This window comes from Molothrus aeneus, chromosome 31 (genome assembly GCF_037042795.1).
Source record: "Molothrus aeneus isolate 106 chromosome 31, BPBGC_Maene_1.0, whole genome shotgun sequence".
Classification (NCBI taxonomy): domain Eukaryota; kingdom Metazoa; phylum Chordata; class Aves; order Passeriformes; family Icteridae; genus Molothrus; species Molothrus aeneus.
The window spans coordinates 600244-620275 of record NC_089676.1 but is presented as its reverse complement, the minus strand read 5'-3'; the positions used below and the strand labels follow the sequence as shown (position 1 = coordinate 620275).

At 48.0% G+C, this 20032-nt stretch overlaps 1 protein-coding gene across 1 annotated transcript; it reads right to left on the bottom strand.

The window, feature by feature from the left end:
- Nucleotides 1-2595: 2595 nt before the first annotated feature.
- LOC136568097 (uncharacterized) lies at nucleotides 2596-19985 on the bottom strand. Its single transcript, XM_066567953.1, has 31 exons — nucleotides 19824-19985; nucleotides 15748-16165; nucleotides 14290-14460; nucleotides 14070-14171; nucleotides 13778-13975; nucleotides 13612-13677; nucleotides 12910-13123; nucleotides 12674-12831; nucleotides 12428-12592; nucleotides 12180-12347; nucleotides 11983-12083; nucleotides 11776-11906; nucleotides 11568-11683; nucleotides 11402-11495; nucleotides 11119-11301; nucleotides 8974-9131; nucleotides 8775-8900; nucleotides 6657-6731; nucleotides 6400-6528; nucleotides 6179-6318; nucleotides 5916-6087; nucleotides 5642-5785; nucleotides 5421-5542; nucleotides 5188-5342; nucleotides 4864-4963; nucleotides 4675-4770; nucleotides 4474-4600; nucleotides 4242-4358; nucleotides 4004-4146; nucleotides 2930-3043; nucleotides 2596-2847 (listed from the first exon to the last, which is right to left on the bottom strand). The coding sequence occupies exons 1-31, from the start codon at nucleotides 19983-19985 to the stop codon at nucleotides 2596-2598; spliced, it is 4617 nt and encodes a 1538-aa protein (XP_066424050.1).
- Between the last annotated feature and the right edge of the window lie 47 nt (nucleotides 19986-20032).

Genomic DNA, 20032 nt, shown 5'->3' with positions numbered 1-20032 from the left:
TGTGAGCAGCAGGACTCGATGTGCTCCTGGAGAATGAAACCCGTGGTTCAGCAGGCTGTGAAGATGACACTGCAGAATGCACCAGAGTCAGAAACACTGATTAAAGGAACAAGGGATATGTGAATATTAAATTCACCAGTGGGGAATGCTGTGTCTGTCCACAATGCTGCTGCTTCCATGGAAGGAGCCTAAGCCAAGGTGAACAAAAGTGCTGAGCAAACCTTGGGGTTGTTCTGGTAATGGATGGAGTCCTAAACCATGAGTGAAACTTGCAAACAACAAAAGGAAAGGGGAAAGGGGAAAGGAGAAAGGGGAAAGGGGAAAGGGGAAAGGGGAAAGGGGAAAGGGGAAAGGGGAAAGGGGAAAGGGGAAGGGGAAGGAAAGGAAAGGAAAGGAAAGGAAAGGAAAGGAAAGGAAAGGAAAGGAAAGGAAAGGAAAGGAAAGGAAAGGAAAGGAAAGGAAAGGAAAGGAAAGGAAAGGAAAGGAAAGGAAAGGAAAGGAAAGGAAAGGAAAGGAAAGGAAAGGAAAGGAAAGGAAAGGAAAGGAAAGGAAAGGAAAGGAAAGGAAAGGAAAGGAAAGGAAAAAGGATTGTCCTGGTGTGGCCTCTGGGGCTCCCAGGGTGGGGAAATGGCTGATGCAAACAGGAGTGATGTTGTCAGTGGGATTTATATTTGTAAGGATCTGCGTTGCTGTTATTCATTGTAGAATTCCTCATTCGCTCTCGTCTATCTCATCTCTTCCTTCTGTTCACGGCGCAGCAATCACCGAGCTGGAAGAATTCCCGGGAAGGAGATTGAAAGGCTGGGAGCCACGGGGGGGTGGTGTTGTCCCGGAGCAGGTTCTTTCACCCAGCGTGCGAGAGGCCGAGCCACACACAGGGCGAGGTATTTGATTTATTTACTGCTCTGTGCAGAGAGCAGGGCTGGGCAGCCTGGCTGGACACAACACAGAGGGACTGGGAGATGAAATGTGGGTGCCTCAAACATTCGGCACTGGGAAGGGCAGGAGGGGATGCGCTGGGGCCGGGTCTGCATCTCTGCCCGAGGGAAAGGGAGAGCCCATGGGTGTGGTGGTGAAAGCTCAGATCTGCCCGGCCGCAGCTCAGGGACTTTAAAAGACTCAGTTCGAGGGGAAAAGGGGTGATCCCAGCAGCGGAGCACAGCCAGGAGGGAGTGAGCACACCACGGGACCCAAGGGTGGGCAGAGCGTTCTTTTCTCTTTTCTTTTCTTTTCTTTTCTTTTCTTTTCTTTTCTTTTCTTTTCTTTTCTTTTCTTTTCTTTTCTTTTCTTTTCTTTTCTTTTCTTTTCTTTTCTTTTCTTTTCTTTTCTTTTCTTTTCTTTTCTTTTTTCTTTCTCTTTCTTTCTTTCTTTCTTTCTTTCTTTCTTTCTTTCTTTCTTTCTTTCTTTCTTTCTTTCTTTCTTTCTTTCTTTCTTTCTTTCTTTCTTTCTCTCTTTCTTTCTTTCTTTCTTTCTCTCTTTCTCTCTTTCTCTCTTTCTCTCTTTCTTTCTCTCTCCCTTTCCTTTCCTTTCCTTTCCTTTCCTTTCCTTTCCTTTCCTTTCCTTTCCTTTCCTTTCCTTTCCTTTCCTTTCCTTTCCTTTCCTTTCCTTTCCTTTCCTTTCCTTTCCTTTCCTTTCCTTTCCTTTCCTTTCCTTTCCTTTCCTTTCCTTTCCTTTCCTTTCCTTTCCTTCCCTTCCCTTCCCTTCCCTTCCCTTCCCTTCCCTTCCCTTTCCTTTCCCTTATTTGCTTGTTTCACTCAGTGCCAAATCCCACTCACTTCACTTGTTGCCAATAACTACTGTTCTATTTGCAAAGGCCTCTGGATAACCATTATCATCCCTCTCATTACTGCACAGAGATGGAAAACAACCTCCTCCCTTTTCCCCTGGATGGGAGTGGGGTGGGCAGGGACTGCCAGCACATGGGAGGGGCTGCCCCAGCCCCAGTGCCAGCCCCACAGGGCACCCTGGGCAGGACCTGGGCCAGTGGGGCTGGGGCTGCACGGGCAGCTGAGAGCTTCTGCCCCCCAGCTACGACTGAGAGACCATTTCCAGCACCTGGATTTGCCACCTGCATGAAAAAAGTGCCCATGCCCCACCTCAGCCACCTGATCTGCGTGCCCATGCAGTCCAGGTTCCCCTGCCAAGGGTGGTGTGTGGGACCCATCCCCTGACCCTCAGGGGGCACAGCAATGCCTGGGGATTCCAGCTCTGCTGCCACCATCCCCTTCCATCCCTGCAGCCAAGAGCTGGTGGTGCAAGGAGAAGATCTCAGGGGACTTCAACAGCTCCATACACAGCCCCAGAACTCAAAGCTGTCCCTGTCCCCACAGCCCCTCAATGCCCCCATCTCTGTTTCTGCCATGCCCCCAGCCCTGGGAAGGAAGTGCCAGGTAGGGCAGGGGCAGCTCCACGTGTGCCGCATGGCAGAGACCTCAGTGGTGCTGTTGGGGGCAGGACCCCCATCCTCCCCACCTCAAACCCCCCACCTCCATCATCCAGTGCAGCAGAGACCCCCCCTTCAGCATGCCCCTGGCAGACACCAGACCCCACTTCACACCATACACAGGGGGCTGAAACATTTATTCCCAAGTACCTTCATCCTGCATATCCCTGCTCCTCCTCATCCTCGCTGCTCTCCTGGGCAAGGTCAGGGTCTGCAGGCCCACAGGCGAGGCAGGTGGCCCCCATCACCCTCCAGCAGGACTCGCAGTACAGGGCAAAGCAGTCGGGGTTGGGGCAGGGCTGGTGCTGGGGGGTCTCGGGGGTCCCACACAAGGTGCATTTCTGGCGCAAGCAGCGGCGCAGCCAGGGCCAGCGCCGGCGGCACCACTGCAGCAGCACCGTGCCCTGCAGTGAGGAAAGGCCCGTGTGGGGTCAGGGGAACAGTGGCAACCCCACCTGGCAGCCCCGTGTCCCTGTCCCCACTCACCAGCTCGGGCGGCTGCCGGGCTTGCCGGGCTACGCGCCCGCGCTGCAGGTGCAGGAAATTCTTCCTCTGCCGCAGCAGTTTGTTGTACAGGAACAGCACCCGAGCCTTCTCCCTCTGTGCCAGCAGAGACCCTGAGGGTCAGCAAAACCCACCCCAGAGCCACCCCCAGGCTGTGCCCAGCCCTCGGGCTGCTCACCTTGAGGAAGCGGTGTTGCGGTGTGATTTCAGGGTTTACCTCAGAACCCCGGGTTCCTCCCCTGAAGATTCCCTCCCAGGTGTGTCAAGCATCCCTCCTTTCCCCACCCTGACCCCTGCCCAGCACTGTCTGTCAATCCTGGCATTCCAGAAGGCATCGAGTGATTGGCAGATTCAAAGGATGCCCTCTACCCCTGGGGGACATTGGGCCATCCAGGTGTCCTTTGTCCCTTGAGACCTCCCCTCCTGTACCTGGTTGGTGCCTCCCTGCCCCTTCCCTGCCCCTCTCCCCGGGGTTAAAAGGAGCAGCAGCCACGGGCTCAGGGAGTCCTGTTGGAGCTGGTGCTGCATTCAGAGGCCTGAGGGCCAGAATAAAGCTCTGGATCCAAACCCTCCAGCAGAACCGACTCCTTTCCTTCACCACCGCCTCAAAGCCTCTCCACCAGAGGTAAACCCAAGGAGCAACCCCTCCACAGGAAGAGGCTCCATGCCACCATCACCAGAGCTCCTGCAGGCCTGGACTTGTCTCCACGTGCCCAGCTGCAGCACCCAGCTGGCCAAAAGTGCCTCTGGGGTGATCCAGCTGGCCAGAAGTGTCTCTAGGGTGAAACACCACACACCCAGCTGGCCAAAAGTGTCTCTGGGGTGAAACACCACACATCCAGCTGGCCAAAAGTCTCTAGGGTGAAACACCACAGTTGCCGCTATTTGGTTCAGACGCAGGGGCCAGACAAGCCCAGGCACATACCATCCACAATATTGGTAATATCAATATTTTGGTGCTCAAAAGTGCGGCTGGTCCACCAGCAAAGACCATAAGGGTCAGCAAAACCCCTCCCAGAGCCACCCCCAGGCTGTGCCAGCCCTTGGACTGCTCACCTTGGGGAAGTAGAAGGCGGCGATGGCGCGGCGCAGGCGGAACGGGTACACCTGGGCCAGGCAGAGCAGGGCCAGCAAGCCCAGGGGCAGGCAGGTGTTCAGGTACTGCTGCCTCGTCATCCCCGTGGGCCGTGGCAGGCAGACTGGGGACAGGGCACCGCTGTGAGCCCCCTCTGGCAGCCCCTGGCCAGTTGTGGGGCTGGCTGGAGGGGGTTTTCCATCCCTGGCAGGGACTTACCGAGGTTGGAGGTCTCCATTTCAGATTCAAAGGAGGTATTGAGGGCCCCGATGGTGCCCCGCAGCAGCTGTGCCATCAGGGATGTGCCCATCACGTTCACTGACAAGTGGTGGCTGGCTGTGGGATGGGAGGATAGGGAGGATGAGGAGGGGCTGGGAGGATTGAGGGGGTCCCTGCATTGCTGAGGGGCATGGTGGGACCATGGGCCAGCCCTCCAGGGTTGTGAGCTCACCTTGGTAGGAATACTCGATGAAGGAATGATTCTGGATGACGCTGAGAATGGTGAAGATGAAGTGGTCCAGGCCACAGACAAAGAGGAGGAAGAGCAGGAGTGGGATGCACCTGATCAGCTCCATCACCTGCAGGGGGCAGGGGAGCTGTCACAGCCTGCTGTCCCCAGCTCTGACCCCCTTGATTACCCCCAGCCCCTCACCATGTGCTGCCGCTCAGGCCGCTGCACAGCCGGCTTGCACGGGAAGATGAAAGACGAGATCTCCTCCTTGAGCAGGGGCAGCAACGTCTGTTTGTTCTGGGTGAGGGGCAGGGGATGTCTCAGTGCAGCCTCTGGGACACTCCACTGGGGGTGATGGGGCTGCCCTGCACCCCTTTCCCACTGCCCAACCTGCTCTCTACGCCGGGCATCGATTTGGCTGAAATAGGTGGTGATGTAGCAGTTGTCAAAGCCAATCTTGTGACAGTACTGATAGGTGTAGTGGAAAGCCCTGGAGAGAGAGGATAGGTTTGGGGTGAAGGAGGCACTCGGTGCAGCCCCCAGGACCCCTCCCTTGTCTTCATGTCCCCCCCTAGACCTGCTGCCAAAGAAGGCCCCCACCCCTCTGCGCCCCACGGCTGGCACAGGGGTGTCACCCCCAGCCCCTGTGCCAGCTGTGACCATCCCAGGGGTGTCACCCCCAGCCCCTGTGCCCCTGACCATCCCAAGGCTCACGAGAAGAAGACGAAGAGGAAGGTGAAAGACAGCAGCAGGCGGAAGAAGGAGACGGCCAGGCCCAGGCGGGCGCCTTCCTGCCGCAGCTGCGAGGTCACGTCCTCCCGCATCTGCGCCGCTACCTCGGTGCCCACCAGCATCTCGTGGTGTTCCTCCTGTGGCAGAAGGGTCATGGGGCAGGGCAGGGCCATGGGCGCAGGGGACAGCCACCCACAGGGTGCCCAGGCACCCACCTGGTAGGCAATGCTGGCGCTGAACTCCTGGCTGAGGCTGTTGACGGAGCCATTCACCCGGTCGTACATGTGCCCAAAGTTCCCATCCACGGGGATCCTCTCCTTACACCAGTGCCTCATGACTGCACAGGTGGCACAGGGACAGTGGTGGCTGTGGCTGCATGCCAGGGGGCAGAACTGGATCTGCCCCTCCAAGGGAGCACGGGGTCAGGGTCACCTACGTTTGACCGTGTGGCAGAGGAACCCAAACTGCATGGGCAGGCAGATGAGGTGGTTGAAGAGGGGCAACTTCACTCGTTTCATGCATTTCTTGTACATTTTCTGGAAGTGGCTTGTACAGCGCATCAGGCCCGTCTGGATCACAGCTGGGGGACAGGAGGAGCCCTCAGCTGCCTGTGCAGCCCACTGCCCCAGCCCCCAACCCTGTGGGGACAGCAGTGGGATTTGGGGCAGCCCCCTCCCCATGTGCCGCCAGTCCCTGCCATCCCTGCTCACTTTCACAGCGAAGTTTGGTCTTTGTCTCGTAGAGCTGCTGGGTGCTGGACTCTTTGCCCGTCTCTGGGCGTTGCTTCAGGTCATAGCCGTCCTCGTTGGCCACTTGCTCGTTCAGCTCCATGAAGGCTTCGGAGACGTTGTGTGTCTCGGCGTTGAGCGTCTCCGCACTCTTCTACCAGGGCACACACACACAGACACAGGCAGAGAGAGGCTTGGTCCTGCTCCCCCAGCCCCCCAGCACCCCTGCCCAGAGCCCTCCTCACCACCAGCTCCTCCATGACTTGGCGCAGGGGGGCTGTAGATGCGTGCCAGAGGAGTCCCGTGTGGTTGACCTGTAGCTCCACCACGCACTCCATCGAGCGCTTCGTCTCCATCAGGTTGTACCAGAGGTTGGCCCCAGGTCCTGGTGGCAGCAGGGGTGGCTCAGAGCCCACCAGCTCCCAGGAGCCCACTGGGGGACACAGGGAGATGGGGAGGACCCTACCATTGTAGATGGCAGCGAAGACAAAGGAGAGAACGTAGAGCCGACCCTCCTTGCCCAGGAACTTGGGCACCATGAGCAGGTTGGCACAGCGGAAATGGGGGGACGTGGCCCAGCCCAGGGCAGTCACCCCTGTGGCAGAGCAGAGAGCTGAGCCCATGGTCCCACAGAGAACCCCCTTCTCTGGGGGTTCTGATGGTTCTCAGATGGGGCTTCTGATGGTCCCCATGCCCTCAGTCCCCTCCCTGCCCCATCCTCACCTATCAGCCACCAGGTAAGCTTCACCTTCAGCTTCTCTGACACGTCCAGAGGCATGATGAGGAAATGGCAGAGCCCTGGAACACCCAATAATATTCCTCATTCTTCCTTATGTTCCTAATGATCCGATTCTCCCATTCTTCCGATGTGCCTAATTCTTCCTCAAAGACTTAAAAACTCACCAACAATTTGCCAATAGTTGGTAACACAAACCTTATCTCATAAGGTTTGTCTCATAATCTGACAGGGAAAAATCCATCAGCTCAAAAGAGACACCCACAAACAATCATCACACATTACATAGATAATCTACTCATTACAGCACCAACAAACAAAAAAATACAAAAGACTCGTGACAGCATAATTACAGAACTTCAAAACACAAGACTAGAAGTCTCTACATCAAAAGTCAAAAAAATCTCACCATAGAAATACCTAAAATTAAAAATCACAGAACAAACAATTAAGCCACAAAATATAAAACTCAATGTCAACAATTTAAAAGAAATCAATTAAATCAGGCCAATTTTAGAGATCACCAATGACAAACTTACACCACTTTTCAACTTATTAAGAAGAGACTACAACATCAAATCTCCCAGAACCCTCACACCTAAAGCCCAGAAAGCCCTTAAGAAAATTACTAAAGCCCTTTAGCAAAAATAAGCACATCATTGTGTAATGCCACAACATGTACAAAATGTACAAAAAAATTTTTGTAATGTACAAAATCACGAATGGGATGGGGCTGCTGTGGAATGCAATCTTGAGCTGTTTGTTTTCCAGCATCAGTCTCATCACATGATTATGACAATGGGAAGATGCCAGCAGCTCGTATCCTTGGCAGCACCCAAAGAACTCAATGTTACAACTCACTTTAAAAGTTTTTTGACCAATCACAAAAAGCAAAAGCACATTGACAGCAGTTCTATCCAACCACCATAAGCACACGTACCTTTGGTTAAAACAATGTTTGCTTATTTCAAATACAATACCTGCTTGTAAGCCTTAAAACACAATGCACACAGCTCCATTATTAAGCTTAGAACTTCCTAATATCTCACTAGATAAACTTTTCTGTAGCTTAGGGAGTTATTCTAGACTAGCCTGAATACCTTTGGTTTTATTTGTCCTTACTTTGGAGATAATTTGGGAGAATTTTAATTTTTATTTATTTATCATGAATTATTTATTTAATATGTATTTAATATATATTAATAATAGAAATATTATTATATTTATTTATTTTTATTATTTATTAATAATTTTCGATTTTTTTTCCTAAATTTTCTATTTTTTGTCCTCAATTTTCTCCCAAAGTTTTTCCCAAATCATCTCCAAATTAACAACATTGTTCTATTTGTCCTTACTTTCTACACCTCACATAACTTTTCTGCTGACAAATTTTCTGGTTACCACATAGCTCTAATCATTCTGTTGTTGTGTCTGGAGGTGGGCAGACAAGTGTTGGGGACCAGCAGTCCCGGTGTGTGGGAAATGGGTTAGAAAAATTTATAGAAAATTTATAATATAGAAAAATTTTAATATAGAATAGATAGGTAGATAGATATAGATATAGATATATAGATAGATAGATATAAATATCTTGAAATATTTATGTAGTGATATACAGATATATAGGTAGATAGATAGATACAGATATAGATATAGATATAGATATAGATATAGATATAGATATGTAAATAGATATAGATACAGATACAGATAGATATGGATATGGATATAGATATAGATTAGATTAGATATAGATATATAGATGTAGATGTAGATATAGATATAGATATATACATGTAGATATAGATAGATAGATAGATAGATAGATAGATAGATAGATAGATGTACAGATATAGATATAGAGATATAGATATAGAGATTTATAGATATATAGATATATAGATGTAGATAGGTAGATATAGGTACAGATATAGATATAGATATAGATATAGATATAGATATAGATATAGATATATTAGATATATTAGATAGATAGATGTATAATCTATATAATATAGCAAATTTATAGCAGCAGTTCTGCTGTCTCTAAGACCTGCCTTTTGCAGCTTTCCCAAACCGTGTGACTTTAGGGATTCCCCACTCACCGAGGCCGAGGAACATCCCGAAGCCGGCTCCCAGGAAGGCTTTCCTGCAGCGGTACTGGTCGGGCCGGCTCCAGAGGAAGCGGCTGCACGGGCCGGGCAGGACCGAGAGCACCACTCGCTTCAGGGCTGGGAGGGGACACAGGTGTCAGCCCTGCCCTGCCACTGCCCTGCTGGGGACGGGAGAGGTGGCGGAGCTCACTCGTGTTGGGAGCTTTCTGAGCACGGGGTTCTGCTCCGGAATTGGTGCCCCTGGGATGCTCCGATGGAGAGGGAACAGGCTCGGGTGTTTCTAACACCACCACCTCCTGCAGCTCTCTGTCACTGCTCGCAGCCTCATCCTCGTCGTCAAAGTCGGGTCTGGAGATGGGGAGAGGAGTGTTGGGGAGCAGCAGTCCCAGTGGGTGGGAAATGGATTTAGAGAAAATTTATAGTATAGAAAAAATTTTAATATAGAATACATATATATATATATATATATATACACACACATACATATCTATATCTATATCTATATCTATATCTATATCTATATCTATATCTATATCTATATCTATATCCATAACTATTTAAAATCTTTATTATATATATAATATAGAAAAATTATAATATAGAAATAGAATATAGAAAATTTTATCGAAAATTTATAATATAGAAAAAATTAATATAGAATGTATATATATGTGTATATAAAATATATCAAAAATTCAAAATAGAGAAATAGAATATAGAAAATTCTATAGAAAATTATTAATCTAGAAAAAATTAAATGTAGAATGTATATATATAATATAGTAAATTTATAATCTAGAAATATCGGAATTTTATTTTAAAATATGATATAGAAAAAATTTAAAATAGAATATATACATATAATACAGAAAATGTACAATATAGAAATAGAATACAGAAAATTTTATTAAAAATAATATACAAAAATAATCTATAATATATATAATGTATATAAATATATAATATAGAAATTTTATAATATAGAAATATAGAAAACTTTATTAAATTTTTAATATAGAAGATATATGTATATATGTATATATATAATGTAGAAAATTTACAATATAGAAATAGAATGTAGAAAATTTTATCCAAAAATTCTATAGAAAATTATGGACAGAATTTTTTTTTTTAATTATAGAATATTTTATAGACATTTATAGAAAATTTATAGAATTTTTTAATAGAAAATTATATATAGAAAAATTTAGCAGGTTTTTTTAATTATAGAAAATTTCATAGACATTTATAGAAAATTTATAGAAAATTCTTAATAGACAATTTAATAGCAATTTATAGAAAATTTATTGAATTTTATACATATAGATTTTTTTACATTTATTTTAAATATAGAAAATTCATAAAGTTTGACAGAACTTTAGAATTTACAGAAAATATTTAAAGTCAAAGTTTGTAGAAAATTTTAAAAGTTTGACAGAAGGTTCACATAGTGTGTATTTGTATGTGAACTTTGAGATAAGAAATGTTGATTTAGAAATATTATAGGACAGACTGTTGGGAGAGATTGTTGAGAGAGAAATGGAACCAGAAACAAGTTTTAAGGGATGGCTTTACAAATAAGACTAGATACTTTAGAGAAATAAAACAATGAAAGATGCATTGTGGTAGTACTCACAAAGGGTAATTTTAGATTATTAATTTTAATTTATTTATAGTATGGTGTGGCTAAAGCTAATAGACTAAGAAACACTTATAGTGTATTGTAATTCTGATTGTGATAGCATGAATTATAACATCTGTATTGTCTCATCCTTCTCACGAGACTGAAAATAAAATAAAAGTTTTTAAAACACCTCTCAGTTGATCCATCTCTAAGTCTGAAAAAAGTATAATCTAAGAGCAGTGCTGGAAGGGAAGGAGGACATTGCCGTCCCCACAGGCAGCCTGTCACCATCATATTTTCTGGAAAAATCCTTTTGTCAGGATTTCTTTCATGGGAAGCTGAGAAGCCTCAGAGAAAAAAGGAAAACAATATTATCTCATTTGCTTCTCCTGTGTTTTGCTGCTTTGGAATGTGTTTGGAGATTGTTTATCCAACAGGTGATTGTTTCATTGGTTTCATGTGAATTGTTTTTACTTACAATTAAGGTCAAGCTGTGTCAGGACTCTGGAAGGAGTCACAAGTTTTCTTTAGTATCTTTTAGCCTTCTGTAAGTATCCTTTCTCTATTCTTTAGTATAGTTTAATTTAGTATTCTTTAATACAATATAATATAGTATCATATAATAATAAATTAGCCTTCTAAGAACACGGAGTCAGATTCATCATTCCTCCCTTCGTCGGGGGTCTCAGAAAATACCACAGCAGCCCTCACCTGGAGAGCAGCCCCTCACTCTCCTCCTCCTCCAGCTGCTCCTGCAGCCTCCTGGATGTTCTGGAGGGGAGCCTCCAGCCCCTGATGATGTCCTTGATGCGCTGCAGCAGCCGCTGCCCTCGCTCCTGGCCCTGCAGCGCCCGCACAGCGCCCTGCTCCTCTGTCTCCTCCTCACTGGAGTCCCTGCAGGGCACAGAGGGCAGGGCTGAGCTGCAGCCCCCCTGCTCCCACACCTGCTGCAGCCCCTCAGGCTCGGGCAGGCTCCCAGCACCCCTCTGCTCACTGCTCCTCATCCCCAGAGTCCGGGTAGCTCAGGGGGGCCATGCAGACAGAGCAGATGTTGTTCAGGGTTTTGTAGCAGTCGCTGCAATACAGCCCTGTGGAAAATGGGGATGTCAGGGTGGAATTTTCTGGGGGGGACGGGGTCCCCAGGCTGTGGGGGTTCCTACCTTTGCAGTTGGGTGTGATGCAAGCAGTGAAATCCGGCCGCTCTGCCATCCCACAGGTCAGGCAGTGTTTGCGCTGGATGCCCGCGCGGCGAGCAAGGCGAGCTAGGAGAGGGAACCTGCAAGCACACGGGGCAATGCCATCCCAGAGGTCCTTGCCAGAGACACCCAGGGATGATGCTGCCCTTTTGCATCTCCTGGAAGAGCTTACCTGGAGATGAGGATAAGGAAGAGCCTGCTCTTCCCGGTATCGGCCAAGCGCTGTGTGCCCCCTCGGCTCAGGGCAAACACCGCCCATTCCCGCCGTGCCCGGATGATGTTGTGGAGGAAGGCCAGGCGCTCCTGGCATGGAGGGGATGGGGTGAGGGCAGCTGGTGGCTCAGGGAGTCGAGAGGGACACACACAGGGGGCTTCTCACCTGCTCACGGGATGGGAAGTAGCAGGCACACACTGCCCGGCGCAGGCGTGCCATGTAGGAACCGAAGACGGCAATGAAGAGCCAGATACCGTACAGGATTCCTGGTGGGAAGAAAACGAGGTAAGTGGGGAGTGCATCCTCCTACACCCTCCCACCCACCTGGGTCACTGAGGGTGCAGCAGCCCCGGTCTGCACACCTATGGTGATGTAGGTGCTGTGGTCGGGCTCCACGGGCTGGATGAGGCAGACCTGGGACAGCACCGAGACCTCGCCCTCCTGCAGCGTGTTGAAGGCAGAGACCAGGTCCTTGTAGATCTCACTGGTGTAGCCCGTCCCGTTGACACTGATGGTCATGGTCGACGGCGCTGTGGGCGAGCAGCTCAGACCTGGGGCCATCCCACAGCCCTGACCCTCAAGCAGCAGAGCACCCAAGGGTGCTGCTCACCCCTGGCAATGATCTCCGCACTCAGCTGGTGCCGGAACAGGTCAAGGAGCCAGAAGATGCTGTAGTCAGCCAGGATGATGCTGAGCCCCAGCAGCGTGTGGCGCAGGAACCCAAAGAGCTGAATCCCATACTGGCTTCGCTCAGCCTTCGACAGCCACAGCGCACCTGCACGGCCACGGGAGCACCGTGAGGCCGTGTCGGGGGGCCCAGGTTGGGCTGGGGGGTACCCTCGGGGGTGAGGCTGACCTGGGGGGATGTAGCGGCCCCTCTCCCGCGCCGACAGGGGCAGCACGGTGGGTTTGCCCTGCTCTGCACACCGCAGGTCCATCTCCACGAAGCGCCGCGTGATGTAAACGTTGTCAAAGGTGTCGTCCCGCAGGTAGCGGCGCCGGTACTTAACCGCGCTGGGGGCACAGGGGGGAAGCTGAGCACCTCCACACCAGGTCCCCGTCCGTGTGGATCATCACCAGGGCACTACTCACCGGTACCACAAGAAGAGGACGGCCAAGAAGGAGATGTAGGAGAAGAGCTCCAGGACACGGTGGTAGGGCTCCATGTGGTGCTGCACGGCCTCCATGATATCGGCAGACACCTCCCCCAGGCTCTTGCTGGCGTTGAGGTTGACGCTGAAGTGGTGCACGACCGAGATGTTGAACTCAAACTCGGCACGGACACGGTTCAGGGCATCTGTGAGGGCTGCAGAGGGGACGAGAGGTGCTGTGCATTGCAGCCAGAACCAGAAGAGAGGCACAGAGAAGGACCCGTGCAGTGGTTTTGGTTTGTTAATTTGAGATTTTGTTAATTTTGAGATTTTATGGTTAATGTACTAAAGAGTGTGGTGGCTAATAATTAATGTACTTATTTCTTGTTGTGAGGTAGATTAGGAGAAAGGCAAAGAAGTTTTAAAATTTTAAAAGGGTATAAAGAAAAATGTATTAATAGTGACTTAAAGAAAGAGCAATAAGAATTAGAACAGAACTTTTAGAATACCTTTTTTCTTCTTATAACTTTTTTTTCTTGCTGATAATGTAAAGAAATAAAATTTTAGTTCGTTTACTACTTTTTCTATAGTCTTCTTTTTGTTTATTTAGGGAGAGTGGTTAAAAGCTTTGTATCACTTCCATAGATGTCTCTCATGTAAAACAATGACAACCCCCGACCCCTACATGGCACTGGATACTCACGGTTTGCGACATTGGCCCGGATGAAGGTCTGGATGTACTTTGGGATGGTGCAGAACATGAATGAAACTGCAGAGAGGGGAATCTCTGTAGGGCTGGACCCCCATGATGGGGACACATCTGCCCCATCACCCCATTAGCCCCCCGTGGCACAGGGACAGGGACTCACGAGTGCTGATCATGCCGCAGAGGGCCTTGAAGGTGAGGACAACGTAGCAGATGTGGAAGAGGAGGGGCAGGGCGCGCTCACACCTGTCCTTGGCCTTGTCTATGTAGCGAAAGCAGCTGGTCTTGGGATCCCCCAGCTCGCGGTTGCAGATGTTCCCAGCCCTCGACAGCCACATCCAAACGTTGCGCAGGGCCCGCGCTGTGGGCAGGGAGGGGCATTGGAGACAGGGATGGTCAGAGAGGAGGGTAGGGGGTGCTGGGGCTGGGGGCACCCCCAGGGGTCCAACGCTCACCGATGTGTCTGGTGGAGTCTGTGATGGAGCGGATGAATTTACGGACACGGTCACCCAGCACCTTGGCATTCTGGCCAATCTCCTTGATTTTCCTCTGCAAGTCTGCAGAGACAGGGGACACTTGAGCGTACTCCAGAGAGTGAGGGTAGCCTGAAGCTGTCTGTTCCCCCCCAGGGAGGGCCCCTCCAGTCCCTCCACCTTGCCCCAGCCCCCTGCTCACTCAGCAGTGGCTCCTTGGCACGTTGCAGCCGCTCGGCCGTCTGGTTTTGGGCCAGCTCAGCCCCACATGACAGCGCCTTGGCGAGCTGGGAGACGTTGTGCATGAGATTGGTGCCAGGGCCTTGCACGGTCAGGCACAGTGCCAGCATCATGATCATCATCTTCCCCTCCTCTGCAAAGACACAGCAATAATCAATCTCATAATCTGACAGAGAAAAATCAATCAATCTCATAATCTGACAGGCAAGAATCAATCTCATAATCTGACAGGGCAAAAATCAGTCTCATAATTTGACAGGGAAAAACCAGTCTCATAATCTGAGAGGGAAAAATTAGTCTCATAATCTGACAGGAAAGAATCAGTCTCATAATCTGAAGATTGTGAATTCGACCCTCAAACATGGGGCACCACTAATGTTGGTTATCTAATTTCTTTTTTGTTTCTGTTAGGGTTGGGATTGAAAGTGCTTAAAATGATATTTTGTGTCAGGATTTAGATGTTTATTATTTTTTATCTATATCACAGTTTTATAAACTGTGAGTTGTGCAGTATTTTACTAATAAATTACAAAATGGTTTTGTATCTATTTTTACAAGGTCTTTAAAGGAAAAATTATCTAATTAAGAAATGACACAATTTTTTTGTATTTTTAACTGAATAACTAATCATTTGTGTTTTGCAATGTGGACTTTTTAAAGTTTAATTATGAAATACTACTTAGACTTATGAAGAAAAAGGTGAAGAAGAAGGATTAGCTACTGTCTCAAATTTCTATCTTAGTTTTATATATATTTTATTTTAATTTTTTTATATTTTATATATATATTACTATACGTTAAAACTTTATACTCCAAGTTTTCTACTAGGTGATAATACACACTTCTATTCCAACTACACACTTATAATCTTATTATTAATCTGTTATATAGAACTAATCTGCTATATATAATTTATAATCTTATTATTAATCTGTTACATATAACTAATCTGCTATATATAAATTATTATCTTATTAATCTGTTATATATAACTACCCTGTTATATATAATTATATTATTAATCTGTTATATATAACTCATCTGTTATATAGAATTTATAATCTTATAATTAATCTGTTATATATAACTTATATTCTTATTCATCTGATACATATAACTAATCTGCTATATATAATTTATAGTATTATTATTAATCTGTTATATATAATTTTTAATCTTATTCATCTGATACATATAACTAATCTGCTAAATATAACTTATAATCTTATTATTAATCCGTTATTCATTAATTTTGGAAACTTTTTTTACGGGTTTAGGGCAAATGTAGTGTTCTCTTGAGGGTCTGTGTTTTTTAACCTAGAAAATTTAAATTTTTTAGTATCTAGGGTTCTGACACAGTCCTGGTGCTCAGCCAGGAGCCGGCATCCCCTGGCATCCCCTGGACCCCATGGCTGCTCACTGGTGAAGAAGTGTGGCAGTGCCAGCAGCACAATCATCCTCGTCTTCATGGAGAAGGCCATGCCCAGGCCCATCCCCGCGCCCATGAAGACGGTGACGCTCAGGCAGTACCAGACATTGTGGCCCTGCACCAGCAGCACCAGGGCCCCGTAAATGCTGGCCAGCAGCAGGCCCAGCGTGAGGCCGCCCAGGCTGCGGGCGAACTCCTGGGCCTTGCTGGGCTCCTGCGGCCTGCGCTTGGCCCCAGCCCGCGGGGCCCGGTCCTTGGGCAGGCCCCGCCGGGCCCGCAGGGCTCTGCCCAGACCCAACACCAGCCTCATGCCGAGGCTGCTGCTGCTCCCTCCAGCTTCGTCCCAGTGGGAGAACAGCAGAGTGAGCCAGCAGTGTCCAGGGTGCTGCTGCACCGTTGCAGGTCCTGCCTGACGGTTTCCGTTGTGTTCAGAACCCCTGAAACTGAACCCAGTTTCCGTTGAGCTCTGCTGCACTGGGTGAGTTGGAATGCAAGAGTCTCTGAGCTCCCCAGGGAGGGAAATAAATGCAGGCGTTTGTCAGGAAAATCAATCCACAAACACCCGAGGTTTATGCCCAAAAAGGAGACAGAGGAGTCCCTTTACTTTATTAGAATAAAGGGAGAGGCCATGGGGTATTCCCTTGGGGTCTCTCCAATTTTTGGAGGATGCAGCCTCCTTTTTATCCTAATTTCTCTCTCTCTTTTCCCATTTCTGAGGTACTTGAGTGGTATAGACTTCCCAGAACACCTGATACCAAAGATTCCCCTCTAATGTATTACCCTCCCTTTCAATTTTTAATTTCTTATGGAAGTTAGCCTCATGCCGAGGCTGCTGCCAGCTTTGCCTGGGTGGCAGAACAGCACAGTGAGCCAGCAGTGTCCAGGGTGCTGCTGCACCATTGCAGGTCCTGCCTGCGGTTTCCGGTGTGTTTGAAACCCCTTGGCAGTTTCCGTTGAGCTCTGCTGCACTGGGTGAGTTGGAATGCAAGAGTCTCTGAGCTCCCCAGGGAGGGAAATAAATGCAGGCGTTTGTCAGGAAAATCAATCCACAAACACCCGAGGTTTATGCCCAAAAAGGAGACAGAGGAGTCCCTTTATTAGAAGAAAAGGAGAGGCCATGGGGCATTCCCCTGGGGTCTCTCCAATTTTTGGAGGATGCAGCCTCCTTTTTATCCCAATTTCCCTCTCTCTTTCCCCATGTGAAAAATGTGTATTTTATGATTGGCTTTTTGCAAATATTAAAATGAATATTATATGTGATATGTTAGAAAGTTAGGCTGTATTAATTCTCTTATGTAGTGTGTTAAATATAGTTTTAGGTTATAAAATAATGTTAAAATAGAAACTATGCTATGTAAGATACTCCTTAACTAGCTCAAGAAAGAGATGAGATAATCAAGAAATTCTTCACACAGAGATAACAGCAGCAAGCCCCAAGAAAAGAAATATTGCCTCATTATTGGAAAAGACAAACTTTTTTCCACCTCCTTTTTGTGCCAACAGGATTAAGGAGGAGGAGTTGCCAATAACCAGAGAACACCCTTTGTTTGAAAAGAATTTATGCATCATGTGTGAGATATATGAATATGCAACAGGCTATTGCTTTTAAGAGTTAATCCTTTGTTAGCAAGGGATGCTTTTTTTGAGGAAAGCATCTGAACGTTCATGTTCTTTGCTTTATTGTCCTAACTGTGGTTGTCCAAATTCTTATTGCTATAATTTGTATTACTATTTTTATAACCATTTTATTACCATTAAACTTTTAAAATTTTAAAATAAGTGATTGGCGTTTTTCACATTGGAATACAAGCCTCTCTGAGCTCCTCAAGGAGGGAAATAAATGCAGAGGTTTGTCAGGAAAATTAATCCACAAACTCCATAATCAGAGGTTTATGTCCAAAAAGGAGACAGAGGAGTCCTGTAACTTTATTCAAATAAAGGGAGAGGCCATGGGGCATTCCCCTGGGGTCTCTCCAATTTTTGGGGTTGCAGCCTCCTTTTTATCCTAATTTCCCTCTGCCTTTCCCCATTTCTGAGGTACTTGGGAGGTATAGACTTCCCAGAACACCTGATACCAAAGATTCCCCTCTAATGTATAACCCAAACTCCAGCTTGGGACTCTGTACTGGAAAAGCTTTTAACACAGATTTTCACACCCTGAACTCTTGCCTTCCAGACTGATGTATTCATGCAATGAACAACCTTACAGCAACCCACAGCTGCTTGTGTCTGTTTGAAGACACCAGACCCAGTAAAAGCTCAACACCCCGATGTTCATCTTCCCAACAGAGAAATTCTGTGTAATTATGTGTCAGTAATTGCAGGTTCAATAAGCCTCAGCAGCTGTAGAGAGAAGAAACTTCAGCCAATAAATCAGTGGAGACCAGAGCCCATGGGACACTGAAGACAAAGACCAGGGAGATTTGGCCACACAACCATGAGATGGGGAGGAACAAACAAGGCCAGCCATGAGCCAAAAGGACAAAGTGGCTAATTGCAGCAGGGGAAGATCACAACCACTGAGTCAAGAAACCCACTGACCCAAAAGGAGAACACTGGTTCTCCTCCACCCTAATTAGCATGAGAAGTGAGAGACTCATTTAACCAACAGAAGAGAAAATAGTCATTAATACTAATTAATGAGGAACTGTGTGACTTGCAGACCATGTTTAATACTTGTTTGCTAAAGTGTAGAAATGTTGTAGTTGAGACAGCGACAATACAAAGCAGCACTCTCCATTTTCAGAAGGCTTCCAACTGTTTTCATTCTGGCATGCATGCCTTTTATACATTCTTACAAAACTCATAAGTTTACACTTTACTCATTGGTCAGGAAAGACAAAGTGTTCATTGGAACAGGCAGTTGCAGGTTTCTCTTATTTATCCTTCTTTTTTCTTGGTTTCTATGTCAACAACTTTGGTAGAAAATTCTTTCAGGGGTAAGTAAATACAAATCCTCTTCTCAAACTTCTCTGGCTCACAGAAATCACTGTAAAACCTCTTCCACGTAGAAATACCAAACAGTTTGCTCATTTGGGGTTGCATTGGGGATTGACCCCTGCACAGAACTGAAGATCAATCAAATCCCTTGGCTCTGGCTGGGATTGGCCTCCCGCACACCAGGGGGAGGAACCCATTTCAGGAGAACATTTTGGTCACCCAGATGGGCCATAAAGCCTTGCTTGGATCATCTTCCTGCACCCAGAAATGGAGAGTGGGATGGAGCAGGGCTCCTGCGGTGTCTCAGAGTGGGGTGGCAGCTCGTGTCTCGCTGGTGGTGTCACAGACCCCAGGCTCCTGCAGGACAGCAGCAATGCAGGCTGCAGCCCCATGCATGGTGTGAAATGAGGTCTGTGGGGTGCATCTGCCAGGGGGGTTAAAGAGGATCTAGGGAAGATGGAAGTGGGGGGGTCTTCTGTATGTAAAATCTGATAAACAGAGGAAGGAAACGAAATATGTTTCTTTGCTTTAAATAGTCCTTTATGTGGATGGCAGTGTTTCATAATAAAGTCAAAGTTTTCTGTGCGAAAAAGAGGGGGAAGAAAGCTTCCAAGGAAGCAACCTCCCTTGACAAAGACCAGTCACAAAGAAGGAAAAAAAAAAAAAAAAAGACCTGATACAATCTTTCTCTTAGTTTCCTTACTTATATCTGGTTTTAAAAAGGTGAAGGTGGGGCTGTGTGGTGTCTGGCTTGTGAGGGTGGGGGTCTCTCTCTGCTGTTTGGGATGATGAAGGTGGGGGTCTCTGCTGTTTGGGATGATGAAGGTGGGGGTCTCCATTGCACAAGGAGATAAAGGCAGGGCTGGTGACGCTGGGGGATGTGGGGGTCTCTCCTGCCCTTGGGGATGGAGGCAGGGGGCTCTACCATCCGGGATGGTGAAGGTGGGGGTCTTCAGTGTACAGGATGATGAAGGAGGGGTCTCCAGAGCATGAAATGATGAAGATGGGTGCCTCTGCTCTCCGAGATGGTGAAGGTGGGGGTCTCCACTCTACGGGATGATGAGGGCAGGGGTCTCGGGATGGGGAGGGGTCCCACCCCATCACCACCACCGCCTCCCCAGCGCTACCCCGGCCACCACCAGCCCCTGCCGGCGCACACGGACCCACCCCCGCTCCGCCCCGGCCTGGGCGGTGCCGGAGGAGCGGAACGGGGCCACGGCGCTGGCAGGGAAGTTCCGCCCCCGGGCCGGGCCGGGCGGGGTCGGTGCCGGTGCCGGTGCCGGGGCCATGCGCGACGGGAGCCGGCGGGGGCGGCCGCGGCGGGGCAGCGCGACCC